The 19843-nt window shown below is 40.9% G+C and overlaps 1 protein-coding gene across 1 annotated transcript; it reads right to left on the minus strand.

Annotated features, from left to right (window-relative positions):
- Nucleotides 1-1078: 1078 nt before the first annotated feature.
- Nucleotides 1079-19443, minus strand: pklr (pyruvate kinase L/R). Its single transcript, XM_079562303.1, has 11 exons — nucleotides 19284-19443; nucleotides 16613-16704; nucleotides 16395-16526; nucleotides 15033-15219; nucleotides 11870-12143; nucleotides 9826-9976; nucleotides 8222-8374; nucleotides 7462-7628; nucleotides 4282-4348; nucleotides 2335-2449; nucleotides 1079-1342 (listed from the first exon to the last, which is right to left on the minus strand). The coding sequence occupies exons 1-11, from the start codon at nucleotides 19420-19422 to the stop codon at nucleotides 1233-1235; spliced, it is 1587 nt and encodes a 528-aa protein (XP_079418429.1). The 5' UTR covers nucleotides 19423-19443; the 3' UTR covers nucleotides 1079-1232.
- Between the last annotated feature and the right edge of the window lie 400 nt (nucleotides 19444-19843).

Here is a 19843-nt window from a genome sequence, read left to right on the forward strand (position 1 = left end):
TCCCTAACCTATTCTACTGTTATTATTAGTTTACTCATAGATGTCCATGATGGATTCTGATTTTTTTTTAATCACATACAGCAAGATCCTTGATATTTGTATCCAGTCGGTCAAATGCCGACTCGTGATTACTGAATATTTAAGTCATGTGACGCCAATCTTAGCCTTACACACTGTTGATACAGCATGGTGTGGTTGTCATACATCCCATCATCCTGTTTAATAACCTTAAAATGAAATTTATTTATTTATTTTAAATTGCCTTATTCCCTAATATTAGATTAAAGAAAACATGCAGTACATTATTATGATATAATATCAATTACTATATTACTACTTTTATGAACTCTTTCCTACTCTGTCATATGCAGTGCCTCACCCATTAGACATACATAAAACACCACTTGTGTCCAAAAGTATTCTAAAAAGGTTGAACAGTCCAGGACATCTACATGCTCTGCTCCTAAATAGCTGAAGACTAATTATGGTGCCTGGGAGACAAGTCCAGAGCAGACGAGACAAGATTCTTAAAGCAACCAATTAGAATCAGGCCCAACAATGGCACAGAGACGACATTCATATTCAATTAGCGTCTGAAACAGTAAAGACCTGGTGGAAAAAAAAAAATACATGCTCTTGTTCGAACTGGTTTTATTAAGAGGTATCCACTGTACAATATGCAGGAATTATCAGGGAATTAGTCTCTTTTGTATAGTATCGTTAAAGGTTAAGTGTATAATCTGAGCACTTAACAGAACTGTTTGTGATGGTAATACTTTTGCGGTACGCTCATATGTTAAAAGTGATAGAAAAGTAACATGATGAAAGTGGCCTGGAGTGTTTGGGAGTGTTTAGTGTATACTAGTGATTCTCAAACTTTGCATGCAGACTAAAATGAAACAAAGGTCTACTGTGGTGAACTAACATTAGTACAGATTGAGAACACAACAATGAACTAACTAGTATTTGCCCTGGTTTACGAGACTAAACTGTTTGAGAACCACTAGTATATCCAAATTGCCCAACAAAGGAACAGTGTAGAGTAAGGCAATGGCCAAAAAATGGATTGGTGTTGGTACATTCAACAGTTAAATCGTTTGACATTTATTTTTGTTCTGCATGAAAGTAAAAGTAAAAAAAGCACTGCGGATGTCCCCCGATTAAGGTAACTGTACAATGTTTACACACCGGCTAAAAACAAGCGTTCAAAGTTGAAGTCCTCAAACAGGTTCTCATTCAGGGACATTGACTGATCGCATGATGTTGGTGTGTCCACTCCCGGGGATCCAGCCTGTCACCACAATCACCATGTCCCCAACTTTGAAGAATCCTCTGGCTTTCCCTGTTCCACACAGAGAGGATACAAAGTCATCTTAAAGGGATATTTCAGATTTTTTGACATAGGGCCTCATTTCCTAGTTGTCCAGAGTGCTGTTGATTCTGGAGATATATATTTTGTTCTAATTCATGCAGTCCTTATATTTGAAGAGTTTAGAGGCGCTAGGCTAGTGCTAGGCTAGTGCATGTCTATGGTAACTAGTAGCCTGCATTAAAAACAGACCCAAGCACAGTGCATCTGAGGCAAATCACTTGTAACACCAGACTAGCAATATAAATGTCTGTGTTGACTGAATATTTTTTAAATATAACCATTTTGCATTTAAAAGAACTTAGTTGAGCAGCATCAGCTTCCTGGTTGTAAGCTATGCAGCGGCAGAGTGATCTGCGAGGTTACCGGATCTACAGTAGTTTGTTTACCTGCGGCCGGCGTTACTATACGTGGAATTCACAAAGGAGCTTTCTAAGAAACAGATGGCAACATTTGGAGATCTACCTGATGATTTTGAAGAGGTTTTTAATGCAGGCTACTAGCAACCATAGACATTCGCTAGCCTAGCACAAGCCTAGCACCACTAAACTCTTCAAATATAAGGATTGCATGAATAAAATATATCTCTCTCAAGAAATCAATAAAAATCTGGATAACTAGCAAATGAGGCCCTATGTCAAAAATCCTGAAATATCTCTTTAACGAAAGTAATATTGTCTCAATAACATTATCCTTTTTATGATTTGTTTTTGGTTATAGGCTTTGTTATTGGACAGACATGAAGCCAATAATTGTAGCTGGGATTTGAACGTACGACAGTGTAACAGCAAAGCAAGTATATGGGCTGCAGGCTTAACCCCTAAATAGCACTGTGTAGGATATTTTTGCTGATTATTGAGTATATTCTCTCAATAAAACTAGTCAAAACAAGACAAACATTCTAAACTCAAGTCCTTTGTGTATAAATATGGCTATTTTGCAGTCAATTCAGAGACGACACTGACCTATTTCCATGCCAAAGTTGACTCTGTTGTCCACATCGTCGGCCCACACTGGAGCAGGCAGAGGGTGGAAGAGCACAGGGAACACCCCTCTCAGCAGCTGTGACTGACGGGCCACCTGAGGCACAGAACAGTGAACTGAAGATGGGCGCTTTATCACATAGAGAAGAGGTATCTATTTGTCCCATACTTCATGCTTTTACAGAATTAACTTGCTTTCAAAAGACATGAAAATAACTGTAATAGCGTAACACCAACCCATAACCCAGTATTGGGCTTGCATTATCCATAAACATCTAGCCTTGGATACAACATGCTGTTACTGTAGTATTTCATCAGTGTTCATAGATGTGAGCCACACATGTGTTTATCGTGTTGAAGCCATTGACAGTTGATTGACAGTTGCTAACCGGTAGCATGCTAACACCTTGAGCAGCTTAAACACTGAGCTCAGACTGAGGCTCTGTTGACATGACAAACTGTAAAAATCACAGAGAAAGATTTTCTGTATTCTCTCTTTGATGTGTCCATTTAGTCTTCAGAGTGAAGCAGATCTTCAGTAAATTCTGCTGTAGCTCGACAGACAGAGCTGCCACATTTACTGCTAATATCACATAAACGTGCATCTCTGGGGCCATGTTTTTACTGTTTTTTACTTTCATTTTGATCCTGAGTAGAGATATTATTACATGTTGCAGTACTGCATAATGCTACTTCAGTATTCAAAATGGCCACCGGAACTATGCATGATGTCATTGGAAACGCATGTTTTCAAAGCAACTAATAGCACCTCTTCCAAACGTTATGTCACTTAAGGGAACACATTACTTGTTAAATGATGTCCTTGGCTCCACTAACTTCATCTACAGCCTGAGAGCTAATACAAAAAATCATTTCCATTTTTATGATGGAAAAGGACTTTGTCAAAATTTAAAAGGTTGCCCGCGCGCTAAGGATGTTTAGACATTTAGAAACGATTCTCTCCTTGCACATGTCTTTTGCACGTTTGCACACATTTGCGCTATGAAAGTTTTATGAGCAGGGATTCTCTCTCTGGAGCAGGATGTGGCTTTTGTTGCATTTTAATAGAAAGGTTAGACGAACGACAATGCAAGAATCCGTTGTAAATTTATGTTACTTATGCCTCAAGATGAGTATTCAGTAAATTGAGTAAAATTATATTAAATAATTACTGTGTCATGGAATCTGTTTGTGCTTTTCCTGCTTGAATGGGCTTCACACTGTACACAAGATAAATAATGCAATGACGCTCTTATAGAACTAACATCGAGTTTTCCATGTGAGAAGATCTGGGAGCAAATGTGAGGATAAAAAAAATATACAACCGTCAAATGCAGGCTGTAAGTTATAAAGCGTTCAGGTCTCTATATAATAGAAAAAGGTCTGATATTTAAGCAAAACTGAGCTATAACATTCCTAAATTGCACCTGTTCATGTAATTCGGTGGCTTTATCTCGCAATGATAAAACTTATTGATTTTCTGAAAGATACATTTTCATTTATTCACATCTTCTTCAATTACATTTTCTAAAACAAACTTTATTTTTAGATTGTCTTGGCAACAACGCACTACACTACAGCATTGATAAGAAGCTACATGGATGAAGACAGAAATCAGTGACAATGCAGTGAAGTAGTGTGAATGAATATTGGATTAATTACCGGTAGCTACAATGTGTGTCACATAGTAAGATTTTGCAAACAGCTGCGCCAGAACAAAAAGCTCCTCAGTAGCGTCAATCAAAGCCATCTGGAGCTGCTGGCTCATTCAGAGAAACACAGTGAGTTTCAGCTCTTTGTTTACTGCAGAAGACACATCTTTACTACTGTTTCATTTTGCTTTATGTGCAACACATTTTTAAATAACGGCCTTTGGGGCTGGTGGTGATGTCATAGACCATGGTGACTTCTGTTTCTTAGGGGCTTTACCTGAGGGGTCCGGGTCACCGCGATGATGGGACAGCGAGGGCGGTACCGTGACAACAGGTGCGCGGATCTGCAATTGGAAGCAAGGTTAGTATAGTTTGGATAGAGTTGAAATGTCAGTTATACTGCAGATATGAAAATGAATTCAACGGTTTAAAACAATCTAAAATGCCTTGCCATTGGCAGCATGATCTCTTAAATTGTGATACAGTACAGTGTCATTAAAGAAGATCACATTGAGTATCGGACACTGCAGACAATATGAAGCTTTGTCTTTATTATCCTTGTGGGGGCCATGCATTAAATTTTTTGCCATACTACAATGATGTGTGATATGAGGCCCCAAATCTTCACGCTATCCTGAATACAAGACAACAATAAAATGTCAGCAGCAAAACGAAAAAAAGGAAAGAATGAATTTGATGGTAAATGGTAAATGGACTCAACTTATATAGCGCTTTTCTACCTGTTAACTGCTCGAATAAACAAATAAACTAAACTAAACTAAACTGAGCAGGGTGAAGGGTCATGCCCAAGGACACAATGATAGTGTGCATTTGTGGGAGCTGGGATTCGAACCCACGACCTTCGGATCATGAGACCCGCTCTACCGGTTAGCGCCTCCGCTTCACAGCTAGAAGTTCTGTGTGGAGTTTGCATGTTCTCCCCGTGTCTGTGTAGGTTTCCTCCGGGTACTCCGGTTTCCCTATACCACTAAAAACATGTGCAATAGGTGAATCCTCCAGCCAGGCGATTCTGACCATCAGCCTGGCTCCACCTCATGGAAATGGGTCCCCGGGCGCGGCACTGCCGTCGACCACTGCTCCTTACGGGTCGCCCCAGAAGAAGAAGAAGAAGAAGAAGAAGAAGAAGAAGAAGAAGAAGAAGAAGAAGAAGAAGAAGAAGAAGAAGAAGAAGAAGAAGAAGAAGAAGAAGAAGAAGAAGAAGAAGAAGAAGAAGAGCAGCTTTATTTGTATAGCGCCTTTCACAGACAAGGTCACAAATCGCCTTACATGGGACAGCCATACATTAACTCCATGCTCTGTGGTGGTAGCTTCAGGTTTCCTTGGGTGAGACTGACAGAAGTGCTGTTGCGACTGCACACATCTGCACCAGCTGTCCCTCTGACCACCATCAGTCATTCCCGCACACACATCATTCATCCTGGCCTATTGTATATGTTTTTTCAGTGGTAGGGGAAACTGGAGTACCTGTCCAGGGATTGAACCTGGGACCCTTTGGCTGTGAAGCACATGTTAGAGCTGGCTGTGGCTTCTTATAGAAATGGAAACACACTGATATGAGCTGGAGGTACGAGCTGAATGCACAGGACTCCTGGGAAAGTGTCAGATTTTAAGTCTAGTCCTTGTTGGATACAGCACAAAGCTAAGGTCAGAGCAGTTCAAAGTAATCATTGAAAATGGTACAATGTAAGAAAAGGGAGCTATGAGTTGTCAGTAAGTGCGAAGTGAATTCCTTTTGGTGAAATGAGAATTTTAATTTCATTCTCTGTTCGAGCATTTTTTGTTGTTGTAACGCTGCCAACAGTGACAGCAAAAATGCGCTGATTGTTTGGCTCGAGCTGCTGCCTGAAAAGCTGTAATTCTAGAGTATTGATTATCCTTAATTCCTGTGAAAACGTTGCTGCTCTTAGTGCTAAAAGTGTGAGGTTTCTTGCTTGGGTAGGTCTGATTAAACTGATAAAAAACATTTGACACGAAGCTGTAACAATCTATCCAAAAGGCTCTTTAGCCTGTGAGAGGGATGTTTACGCTACACTCGAATGTTTATAAGCATTATTTGTGCTTAATAATGAAGTGAAATAAAATAAAAGCAAACATATTGAACCTGTACAATTTATGTACATTTCTAAAACCTTTCAACAACCTATTAAAGAAATTCCCTATAGCTGGTGATTAATAAGGCGGTGATCGGACTAGTCATTGCATGTACATAGTACACTATATCTATATCTAGTGCTATAATTGAGGAGAGGGGTCTTTATTGTGCTCAGTGGGGGCGCTCATTTCACAGTGGGCCACTCTTAAGCAGAGGAAAAAAACATGACAAAAAACATTCAAGGAATACAGCTATAAGGTCCAATCAACATCTTTGTTCTGGGCTGAAAACCTACATTTGCATTGACCATAGTGGTTAGGCCAATTACAGGCTCCAGGCCTAGTAATCACAAGAATACATGTTGGCGATTGCGGGCGATTTATTTATTTTTTATTTTTCTCATTTTTTTTCTCTGAAAGGCGCTATACAAGTAAAGCTCTGATTAAGGCAATTAACTTTTTTGCCTTAGTATTTTTGAGTATTTTTTGTTTTCTTTTTCTTTGGAGATAATTTGGTGTTTTGTTTTCTTTTAATCGTTTTGGCAGGGAAAATATATTGTTGCTATTATATATATATATATATATATATATATATATATATATATATATATATATATATATATATATATATATATATATATATGTATATTTTTTAAACTCTTTCTCTCTTTTTCCTCCAAGCTCGGGTTCTCTACAGGAGGCCTGGGAGCTTGAGGGTTCTGCACAGTAACTTTGCTGTTCCTAGAACTGCACTTTTCTGGAATGCTACTACTCCAGTAACCCTAGTCAGAGGGGCTACATGCAAAGGATGTGAGAGAACTGGTTATATATATATATATGGGTTGCTATTTTTGTGGGGGTTTTGTTGAGCAGTGCCACCTTTTGGAAGCGCTTTCTTCTCAGTCACGCCCATCTCCGGACTTGGTGGTTTTTGTGTACATCAGCCGTACCGTGCTAGCTGATGAGCCTTTTTTGTTTTCCATGACATTTCTTTTTGTCTTTTTGCCGAGGTGTGACCAGCTTTTGTGATTTTCAACTTTTGGATGAGGGATCAGTTTCTATGGCTACCAGCACTTGTTTTTCAGCTGGCACCATTTCATGTGTTACTTTACCTTTTTAATATTTCTGAGCACGGGTAATAAGGGCTCTTGTTTTATACTTTCTTCAGAGTACCAAATTAAATAGTTTGAAAAACTAAAAACCAGAAAGAAAAGAAGAAAACACCTTGAAAACTAAACAAGGATTGTTGAACCCTTATCTTTTGTCCTGTGTCCTTCATGAATATGTTTTGATTGTTTAAACATCGACCTATTCGTAAAACAATAGTAAATGTGTGCGTGTTTACCTTCCAGTGGTGGTGAGCACGATGATTGCCCCGGCTCCACATTTGAAGGAGGATTCCACTGCCCCGATGGCGGTGACCTCTGTGGGATCAGAGGAGAGAGGGGTGAGCCGCCGCAGCTCCTCGAACAGCTGCTGGTGGAAGATGGCTCCCTCCGCCTCCCTACAGATCTGAGAGAGTCATCAGAGTGAGCCAGATGTGATGAAACAGATACACACATACAGAACCCTTCACTAATGTTTGGCACCTTGACAAATATGGGCTTGGAAGGTGCACAAACAGAACAAAGAAGTCCAGATATGTAATGACATCTTTATTTATAACACAGCATCGCTTTAGAATTACCAAATTATTACGTAAAAAAGATGGGGTTAGTGTAGATTAAATGCATTGTTATTAAGAAAACCTGGGTAATTTTAATAATTTAAAAGTATCATGCTTGTCGTATCTCAAACTTGATTAATACTGTACATGATTGCAGACTGTGGCCTAAAAATGTTCTTGAAACACTGCTAGAGAATTGCATAAATGAGTTGGATCTTGGTCAGAGTCTACTACAAGCTCCCAGTCGTACTGGCCGTAGTTTGTAAACTGGCCTTTATAACCTCACATCACCATCACCGTATTTTATTAATTTAGTATTTTATTATTTATCTGTTAGTTACTCATTCATTATTCAATTTTATTTCATTCATTTTTTAAATCATGGGTGCCAATAATAGCAGTGGCTCCTTACAGTATATCCACACTAAAATAGTCATACCGAGTGCATCATGGCCACAGCCTCCACTGGGAACTGTCCTTTGGCGGTCTCCCCGGACAACATCACACAGTCGGCTCCGTCCAGCACCGCGTTAGCCACGTCACTGCCCTCTGCTCGAGTGGGCCGCGGGTGTGACACCATGCTCTCCAACATCTATGGATTAAAAGCACTATAGTGTTTGGGAAGGAATGTTATAGATTGATTCACTGTTACCATGGAAATCCGCCATGTTTGTGGGTACTAGCAAACATTTTCCATAGACTAACATTGGCTAAAAACAGTATAAAAAGTGGAGGATAAAGCCGTGGAACAACTACCATTTATTAGTTTATTATGTCAAAGCCTGCAGCAAATCCCATGATGCTTAGCGATATGACATCACCATCTGAACTCTATGGGACCTTTGTCATCACACACTATGATAAGCCTCTTCAAGGTCCAAACTGTTGAGCGTTCCAAAGATTCATTGGAATGCTCATTCATTCATTGTTTATGGGGGAAAAAAATGATAATTAATGTCAGAAAAGATTTACTGAGGAAAATCTGGAGTAAAGTTATATTTCTGTGTGATCAGATGCTTTAAAAGAGCATTATATCGGCTCTACAGCAGGTTAAAATCAGCTACATCCCATTATAGTGATGACATCATCACTTAACAAACATATTCACTGACTACAGTGCACTTCTTAAACATTAATAAATATTTAACCAGTACATTGCAGAAAACATGCAGCTACTTATTGCATGGTAAAAACGTTACTCAGGATGTAGAGACTTCCCTGGAGGAGACGTCTGTGTTTGTAACTGTCGCTGTTTTAGCATTGAGGCTAATGTTAACGCTGACAAAAAATATCGCTATTATCTGAAATAATTATTATGAAACATACACGTGACGCTTATTTAAGTTTTGTTCTTACATTTTTGTTTTTTAAATCTTTAATTAACAATAAAATGTGTACAGGAAGTAGTTATTACCCCACACTGGCCAACAGGAAGTTATGAATGAAAAGAACATGCAGGAGGTTTATATACAGGTTTAAAATTATTCATATTCAACAAATGAATGCGTGTAAACACTGTAATTTGAACATAGAGTATTCTAGAAGCCTTTGAAAATGTCCTTAATAAATAATACAAAGTGGCTTCATCTTGGGGAGAGTAGCCGATCAACTTTGTCATTTAGCACCACCTTGTCTAAAGCCAGTGGTTACTGTAAGCAATAGAGGATGAGTGTTTTGGAGTGTGGTTATATCCCTCCAGACAAATGGCCTGCAGAGATTAAACGATTGAGTGAAGTAATGGACTGTGCTGAGAGAGACAGAGCCTCGCCAATTTTCTGAAATGGATGTTGGAATTGTTGTGAGTCTCGGAATGACAATATGATAATTTGTATGATCAATAGAAATGATTTGTGTAATAATGATGAGTCACTTTACAACATACGGCCGTGTTGGCCTGTTGTTCAGTGTTCTGTTTTGATTTGGGGGTATTTTATATTTACGTTGAATCTTTCATTGGACATTTTTCAACATACTGTTAAACTGAAGATGTCTCTGTTCTAAACACTGCAAAGTCAGTCCAGTGCATGTGTGCTTTCCGCTGACCTGCGTGGCACATATGACTGGCTTCCCGGCAGAATTGCAGCGGCCGATCATCATCTTTTGAGCGATGAACACCTTCTCGGCTGGAATCTCAATGCCCAGGTCGCCCCTGGCAACCATCACTCCGTCGCTCGCCACCAAGACTTCCTCAAAACTGACACACAAAGATTAGAGAAATGAGGACGCGGACATGCACTGGTGAATGTATGGGAAGGGGCGCAGCTGGTCATGTCTTATACGTTGCTGTAGAAATAATGGGGGCATCATACATAAACATCCACTATGAGAATGTTTTACTGCAAATGCAAACCTCGGCTTGCTTTGTACTACGCCCTGTATTTGTAATGATGTCAGTATAGAAAGGCTATAGATCTGACGACACAAATGGACTTATATCTATCTGGAGTAATGATGCACAACATTACCAATATGGCCAATGGGAAACCTAGACATGTTTGATTCTTGAAGTTTATTATTTATATGTAGAATAAACATAAACATGATATTTATGAACAAAATCAATAAATTACCTGTGTCATGACACCTATGCCTTGTCAATGTTGACAGCTGCTACAAACAGCATTCTGCTTGCATTGTGCATGATTAATATAATAATAGATATGTATAACTCTTGTGTCTGATCTTCATATATAATAGACTACATTTGAAGAGAAACAACATCTGGCATTTAACATTGTACAAGCATTTGAACTAAACCTAGCCTGATTTTACCATACCCTTGTACTCATTGCGTTTCTGTACAAGGGTCTGGATCTTCACAATTGAGCTCCGTTATCAGGTGGGAGGGGTGAACTCCTTTGAAACAATTGGATCTGATTTTTGCTAACGTTTGGTCGTGACGTATATAATGCGCCCGAGTGAATGAAGTAGCTATCATAACTCTATCATAACTCTATCATAACTCTATCATAACTCTATCATAACTCTATCATAACTCTATCATAGCTCTATCATAACTCTATTAAGATAAGATAAGATGATACTTTATTGATCTCTATATTATTGATTATAACTCTATCATAACTCTATCATAACTCTATCATAACTCTATCATAACTCTATCATAACTCTATCATAACTCTATTAAGATAAGATAAGATGATACTTTATTGATCTCTATATTATTGATTATAACTCTATCATAACTCTATCATAACTCTATCATAACTCTGTCATAACTCTTCGGGGCATTCCTTGCACATTCCAAGGCTTCAGGTTCAATTTCTGGATATTTGGGAGCCGAGCCAGGACGGATTGAAGAGCTTCCATTACTTTCGTATCCGCCGCCATTGCCAAACTACAACCTACAAATGCGGCGCAAATGCTTGACGTCACCTACAAGCCCCGCCTCCCCCGCTCGCTGAATGGTTGAAATTCAACCGATGTAACGCGGCCACTAAGATCAGACCCAGACGTCACATGTAGGGAAATTATAATAGACCGGAGTTTATGGATGGCTAAGGCCAGACTAAACTAAACCTAGTTCTGAGGTTTAGATGGATGGTTAATAACATTTTGGACCGCCTTAATATTGGCCCCCAGCAGTATTCTATATCAGTCATGCTAATTACGTTTAGTGCAATCCTACACAATATTCAATTACAAGCCACTTGCAGATTAAAGCTTTACAAATGTTACAGCATAAAAACCAAACAGTCCCAGTGCCTTCTGTCTCCAGTGCCATCGAGCATAACTAATCATAGTCTCTGCCAGATAATCGTGTACACTGCAATATTTATGACCCCATTTAAAATCCCATTTAAACTAAGCCGTAGTTAAAAGTGTCTGTGAAAGCTGTACAAATGGTGTCAGATGTTTTAGTGGCGGACATAGATCACTGAGTCTGGCACCGTCTGCACATCACAGCGGCGTAAAACTCTGAGTCGACGCGTGTCACTCACCGTCACTACAAACAGGGATTAATAAAAACTGTTATATCCTCATTACCACATCCTCTTGCTCTCTCGGAATAACTCACTGATGCAATACATGTGTCTTCTTCTCCTTCTTCTCCTTCAGGACTTACTTCTGGACTCCTTGGCGACTCTCGACTTTGCTGATGACTTTGATGGCCTGCCCGTACGGACCCAGGGCTTTCCGCACGTCCTTAACGTCCTGCGCCGAGCGGATGAAGCTGGCGAACACGATGTCGATGCCCTGGGACACGCCGTACCTCAGGTCAGCCTCGTCTCGCTCGCTGACCGCCTTCAGGTTGATCAGGTCACACCCGGGGAGGTTCACGCCTTTACGGCTGCACAGCACGCCCCCCGACTCCACCACTGTGTCCACCCAGTCCTCACCTGGGACACAAGAGAAGCGAAAGTCAAAGGAGAGTTGTATAGAGTATTCGCTTTGGAGTTTTTACGCCTTAACCCCAGCCTTTTCTCCAAATCTGAAAGCTTCTTGAAAAAATATAGCACCTAAAACGAGACGAAAACGAAGGTGGAAAAAGTCGCGAGAATCCAACTAAAAAGTGACAAAAAAGTATCAAAAATGGAACAAAAAAGCCACAGAAAAGCAACAAAAAACTGATGACAAAGTAACAAAATCTGACCAAAAAAAAGCCATGAAAAAGGGATTAAAAAAGTGACATAAATGTATCGAAAGTGGAACAAAAAAGGCTCAAAAGGCAACTGAAAAGCAACAAAAAAGTGAAAAAACAAATCCAAAAAAGTGATGAAGAAGTGACAAAATAGTGACTAAAGTGTATGGCGAAAACACAACATAAAAGCAATCTAGCAAAATGTAAAAAAAAGTGGCGGCAACAATGTGGGGAAAAAGATCCCGCTAGATCAGTTTTGGAGGTCTTAGCTTTCAAATGAGGTGCCCCTCAGGCTGACTTTTTCGATTTGGGTAAAGCTGATCTGGAGAAAATGCACTTGATTAAGGCGGGGTTAAGAGGTAAGTAAATAATACCATAATCAAATGCATTTCAGATTTTATATTAATAAGATTAAGACCCAATGGAGTCAAGACACACTGCCTGACTCCAACAAAGTCACCACCTGGATGTAACTAGGGCCCGGCCGATATGGATTTTTCGGGTCCGATACCGATACCGATATGAAGAGGGTTGGCATGGCCGATAGCCAATATAAAGGCCGATGTAAGTAATTTAATTTGACGTTACTTTTTTAAATCTCTCAAAACGCCTTAAGTTAAGCATTGATTATAAAGTAAAGGTTTCTATCATAGAAATATATAGAACTATCAGAAATTAGCATAGTGCTAAATCTGGTGCAGCCATGTTTTTAATGTAACTGCACATTGTCCTTTCGATACAGTAAACTAAACTACTATACAATAATCTGGTATTTTGATTGGGCGATACCAGTATGCACCACTGATATTTTTGGCCAAATTTTAGAACTGTCCTGACTAAATGTGTCAGAAGACGAAGATCTTTATTTATATAGCGCCTTTCACAGACATAGTCACAAAGCGCTTTACATGAGACAATTGTTCATTCACTCCATTCTCGGTGGTGGTAAACTACGTTTGTAGCTTCAGTTTCCCCTGGGGGAGACTGACAGAAGCGCTTTCGCGACTACACACGTCTGCGCCAACGGACCCTCTGACCACCACCATACATTCACTCACACACATCATTCATCCTGGCCTATTGTGCATGTTTTTAGTGGTAGGGGAAACCGGAGTACCCGGAGGAAACCTACGCAGACACAGGGAGAACATGCAAACTCCACACAGAAAGGCCCGTCCAGGTGGGAATCGAACCCGGACCTTCTAGCTGTGAAGCTAGAGCACTAACCGCTGCGCTACCGTGCCGCCCAGTGTTGAACTGTGACTGCAGGGGGCGCTGTATAATTATGTCTAGCAGTTACTTCAGAGGTTTTGTCTTGTTTGAAAGACAAAAATTAGTAGATTCCAAAACAAAAAACGGTAAGTCTCTATATGGTTCCGAACTGAAATATGTAAAATAGGTGTACAATCATTTTTCACCGTAATGTTTCTCCGCTCCTCTGAGACTTAGGAAGTTGTGGGAGGGCTCATTATAAAGCTCTGACTGAGCAGAAAACGGGAAGTCTCTATCACTTTTGGTCCCGGAGATATGATCCTTTTTATCGGCCGATTTTGCCCGATAGCTGATATATCGGTCGGGCCCTAGTAACTATTTCTAATCTGGGGCTGCTGCAGCTGGTCAAGGTTCAGCAACACTATGTGCCCAAAGAATGAGATCAGATGACGACCTGAACATCCTGAATGACCAGGTTGTTCCATCAGAGTATTTCTTCCTCCCTGATGGCACAGGCATATTCCAAAATGAAAATGCCAGGATTCATCGGGCTCACATTGTAAAAAAGAGTGGGTCAGGGAGTGTGAGACATCATTTTCACACATGGATTGGCCACAGAGGCAAGATTTTAACACTATTGAGAAACTTTGGGATGTGCTGGAGGAGGCTTTGCTCTGAGGTCACATAATGAAACAAAGCCACTGTGAATGCTTGCTGTAATGAAGTCTAAAGGTGGCCCAACAAAATATTTGAGCCTGTGACCTTTTTTTGTGTGGTCAGGCAGTGTATTTTGCTCTCCACAAAAGATTTCAGATTGGCAGCCATTGCAATTTGTTTCTCCATTATAACTTTCAATGCCTTAGAACTGGAAGATAGCTTTAAGTATCTGTTGGCTTGTTTGTTATTCACCTCTCCTCTATTTCGCTGTAATGTCACCTCCGCCTGACTCTGACTCTTGACTCTCAGCACTCGTTATTCAGTCCGTATCATCTCTGCAATTACGGCATCACACCGCTGCTTTCTGCCCCCACAAAAGCAAACGTGTAGTGTGGAGTTGTTTTGGAACGAATGTGCAAAGCAGTGTGTGATGCTTCAAACTGGGGGACAAACAGTGCAAACAAAACAAAAGAAATTCAAGTAGCTAATTGGCAAATTTACATAAACTTCTGTCTAAATGACCCCGACTGCACATGTGACACAGCGTCAACATTTTAATGAATTTAGCTTTTAATTTGTTGTGTTTGGACATCTGTCAGAAGGAACTACTGGCTATACACATCACCCACAGCGGAGTGTTGGAAATGTGGCTATGCACTTAATCCACAGTGCACATTCTAAACCAGACATACTGTATATATGTTTAAGGTATTGCATCATTTATATACTTAGAGATCATTTCGATTTGTTAATAGTGATTGTCTGTGCCGCCCTGTACCTATCTCCTGCACTTTGAGTCCGATCAGGCCGTCGTCGATGTAGATGATGCCGTTCTTGTCCAGGACTTTGGGCAGACTGGGATAGTCCACCCAGATCACTGAGCCGTCCGTCTTGTCTTTCTCACTCTCCGCGGTCACCACACGCACTCGGTCGCCCTTCTTCAGCTCCACCTCCTCCTCCACTTTCTGCACAACACACGAGCAGCAACACACTGTGGCTCAAAAGCAGATGGAATTAAGTAGAGTGGAGATTTTGTGGGTGTGTGAGTCGTTCATTTGGTGGAGCATGATGTGCACAACGGAGCAGCTACAAATGGCTCGATGTTGTCGGTTTTAATTTACTTCTTGATTGAAAACAGTATATTGTTGTGAAATCAAGCCACATATAGTATCCAATTAAACAATAACTAACACAATTTTAAATGTTTTGGAACTGAAATGCTTAAAAATGCTAATTACATTTTCCAGTGGAGATTCCTGAGTTGTTTGTCTGTTGGGGGTCACAGCCTGAAAAGTTTCGGAACCCCTGTGGGATTAAGCCCAGTCCAAGGAATGAAATTCATGCAGTCCTTATATTTGAAGAGCTTAGTGGTGCAAGGCTAGTGCTAGGCTAGCGCATGTCTATGGTAACTAGTAGCCTGAATTAAAAAACCTCTTCAAAATCATGGGGTAGTCCCCCAAACGTTACCATATCTGATTTGTATAAAGCTCCTTTGTGAATTCCACATGTTGTAACGCGGGCCGCAGGTAAACAAACTACTGTAGATCCTGTAACCGAGCAGATCACTCCGCCGCTGCGTAGCTTACAACCAGGAAGCTGATGCTGCTCAAATATAAGTTATTCTAAATGCAAAATTATTCAGTCAACACAGACATTTATATCGATAGTCTGGTGTTATAAGTGATCAGGTGCACTGTGCTCGTGTCAGACTGTTTTTAATGCAGGCTACTAGTTACCATAGACATGCACTAGCCTAGCATCACTAAACTCTTCAAATACAAGGACTGCATGAATTAAAAAATATATATATATCTCCAGAAATCAACAACACTCTGGACAACTAGGAAATGTGTCCCTATTTCAAAAATCCTGAAATATCCCTTTAATACTATCCATCACACACATACTTTATTGTACCTTGTATTTTCCTCGTCTTGTATATCAGGGAAAGCTTTATTTACTGACTGCATCCCTCAACTATCAGTGTACCTTGAACAGAGCGAACTCATCCATATAATGATGAGAGAAACAAATTCTATCTGACATTGAGTTTTTCCCTCTGTCAGCGGGGGCTGCTCCACTTGACTTCATGTGACGGCTCAATTAGTTCTGCTGAGATGATGAGGCATATGGCGTTTACCCCTTTGACTAATCCGGTGCGTATCTCTGGACCTTTGGTATCCAGCGCGATGGCCACGGGTCGATAGTACAGCGGGTCAGAGGTGATGGTGTCCACGGCCTCTCGGATGTTCTTGATGGTTTCGCCGTGGTACTGTGAGACAGCAGAGGCAGACAGACAGAAGATCAATGCGGCACGGAGCACCTAGAGGCTTGCACAAAAACGCAGACTGCACCCACCTCGTGTGAGCCGTGGGAGAAGTTTAGCCGAGCGATGTTCATGCCCGCTTTCACCATCTCCTGCAGTTTGGGGATCGATCGAGACGCGGGACCTGAAAGAAAGTGACAAGAAATGAATATCAGTGGAAGATTCATATTATACTGCCAGACAAGAAAAAAGTCAGCACATGCTCTCATATTTTGTTGGATCGCCTTAACCTCATAACCCACGACCTTAACCAAGTGCTTTACCCAAATCTAAAAGCTTCTCGACTGGAGAGCACATTTGAAAGCTAAGGCCTACAAAAGTGATCGTCACGTTTTTGCCATGATTTGCAGCTTTTTTCTTGTGTTTTTGTTGACTTTTCATTGTTATTTTTCCATTGCTTTTTTTGTGTTGGTTTTGCGATATTTTTGCCACGTTTTTGTCGCTCTTTTGTTGCGTTTTTGTCGCTCTTTTGTTGCGTTTTCGTCGCTCTTTTATCAATTTTGTGTTGCATTTTTGTACGTTTTCAGCCTTGTTTTTGCTGCTATTTGGAAAAAAGCCTCCAAATAGCAAGAAGCTTTTAAATTTGGGTAAAGCCAAACTGGAGAAAATGTGCTCGGTTCAGGTGGGGGTTAAGAGGCTAAAGGGACTATACAGAGTTTAAAAATGTTAAAACTAAGTATTTTCCTCCCCCAACATGTTCCAGCAATGAATGAGCTCAGACCTGTTCACCACAACTGCCTCTAAAATATCCTGCACTGTCCCTCAAAAAGTGTTGAGTATCACTTTATTTTACATTACCTTGATACATTTTACCTAGCTAAATTTAGTACAACGTAATGTGCTCTGCAACAATGTGTAATAACTTGTACCTATGGGTTAGATGCACAATGGAATAACTTTGTAGTACTTTGTAGGTACATAATGTAATAGGACACAAGGTTAGGGTTAGAATTGTCTTATTACATCATGTACCTACAAACTACAAATATATATTGTTCCATTGTGTATCTAACCCATAGGTACAAGTTATTACACATTGTTACATCGTACTAAATTTAGTTAGGTACAATGTATCAAGGGTACTGTAAAATAAAGTGTTACCAAAAGTTGTTGAGCTTAAAGGGACTAGATGCAAGTTGGTCATTTTTTTTACTCACTACTGCCACTTCAGGTTTTTCTTGGAGCCAGATAATGTGAGCTAATGTTAAAATCAGCCCCCTCTGTGTTTGTTTTTTCCAGGCCTGACTCCGTGTAGACTGCAGTGGCTCACAACTCTGCAGGCTGCCGTTCTCTGATATCAAACTCAGAACAAACTCCAAACTACTGCCTCCAGCCTTCTGTGATGCTGCCGATACAAACTCTCTGACCGGTAACTGTTCGATCCCAAATCCTGTGTATGTCCTTGGGCAAGACATGTCACCCTCCATGCCTCTACAGGGTTTTTACAGGCAGAAGCAAGACAAATGTAATGCTTTTTAATGCCGAACTATTGTATTTTAACGCCACAAAACTCAGAAAAGAAATCAATGATAATAATAATGGCTTGCCGTTTACAAGCCTGTGTTACCAAGTTTCTGAAAGTGTCACACTGTAGTCATCATTCATTCACTCCATCCTCGACGGTGGTATTGTAGCCACAGCTGCCCCTTGGGGTGGAGACTGACGGAGGCGAGGCTGTGCCATCGGCCCCTCCGACCACCACTCACTTACTCACACACTAGATTCCTTCTGGCCTGTTTGTTAGAGAAATAACAATGGTGTTCGAGAGGATAGATGAAAAATAGGCAGCAGTCTGGATGTCTTATACAGGGGTTGTTTGTTTACCATCGGTGCGGGACCCGGAGACATGAATTCGAGACATTGCGCTTGTCCTACCATTCAAGTCTGTCTATGCTTCCACGGAAAAGGGATAAATACCCTCTCTGAGCGTCATACTGATACTCAAGCAAACATTCAGTGGCTGAGAGTGGGCGCCTGAACACCACAGTCAAGACTATGGCAGAGATAGTGCAAGTGTACAGCTTGACCCAGTATGATAAATAGTGATTTAATGTTAACCTCTAACACTGTTGTACATGTTTTAGTGGGGTACATGGAGGAAACCTACGCAGGCCTGAAGAGAACATGCACACTCTACACAGAAGGTCCCGTCCAGGTGGGAAGCACCAACGCTAATCACTGTACCACTGTGCCGATTTGTGCAGAAAGCCTTGCACTTTACATACGTTTTCAGCAACTGTAAAGCCTGGTTTCAAATTTTTTGGAACTTTCTATAGCTAGATTTTGTCCTGTGATAATCTTGTATACTAAGGAGGGCCGGACTTTGATTGACAGGGCGTTAGCATGAGCGCTAATGGCGTAGGTGCGGCTACGACCGAACTACACGTCACGCGAGAGCCGAGTCTACAGTGAAGATCCCGCCCTTATGCCCTTTTTAGGAACATGCTCCATCACAGCAGGGTAGGAGGAGTCTGTAAATCCGCCATAGATTCTCTCTCAAACGTGGTCATTATGGCAAACGGGGAGGAGTGAGGAGATGAAGTCTATTATTTATTATGTCAATGGTCATAATGAGATTATGAGAGTAGAAAACGAGAATCAGTATATGTTATATTTCCACGACAGATTAGGCTTGTTGGGTTTTCTTGTCATATTTGTTTTGTAATTCAAAGATTTCTGCTCTTTCGTGCCCTGCTCCCTCACCTATAGTGCAGATGATGTTAGTGTTGCGCGCTATAATCGGCTCCTGGTCGATGTCAAGGAGGCAGAGATGCTCCAGGAAGGTGTCGGCCATACTGGCGTCCAGCTGCTGGCGTTGGATGAAAGAGTCCGGCAGCGCCATGACGTCTGAGTAGCGCCGAATACGGGCTGAGGAGAAACACAGAAACACAGTCAGACATTTCAACTTCAGACCAGCTGTTACTTAGCACCAAACCTCACACAGGCAGATGTGTCAGGTTCTAATTATCAACACTTTTTTCTTGAGCTAAACGGAAGAACCTGGATATAAATAGCAGCAAGTGATTTGGAAAAGACAGTGTGGGAGGGAGCAGCACGTCAGGGGTTGCACATAACGTCTGCCACAGGGATTATTGTCTTAGCCTTTTATTTCACCAAGAAAGTCCCACTGAGATCCAGAATCTCATTTTCAGGAGAGGCCTGGCCCCAGAGGAGACCCGTTTATACACGTTTTGGCGGTAGGGGAAACTGGAGCACCCTGAGGAGGGACAGTTAGCTCCTCACAGAAAGGTCCCACTTGGAAT

Source organism: Gobius niger, assembly GCF_951799975.1.
Source record: "Gobius niger genome assembly, chromosome: 8".
Classification (NCBI taxonomy): domain Eukaryota; kingdom Metazoa; phylum Chordata; class Actinopteri; order Gobiiformes; family Gobiidae; genus Gobius; species Gobius niger.

Coding starts and splice junctions, on each gene's coding strand:
- pklr (XM_079562303.1), bottom strand. CDS start 19,422: ATGGCGCTGCCGGACTCTTTCATCCAACGCCAGCAGCTGGACGCCAGT. Junction 16,527..16,612: donor TCTCCCACGGCTCACACGAG/GTGGGTGCAGTC, acceptor GCTGTCTCACAG/TACCACGGCGAAACCATCAA. Junction 4,349..7,461: donor GTGCTCACCACCACTGGAAG/GTAAACACGCAC, acceptor TTCCAATTGCAG/ATCCGCGCACCTGTTGTCAC.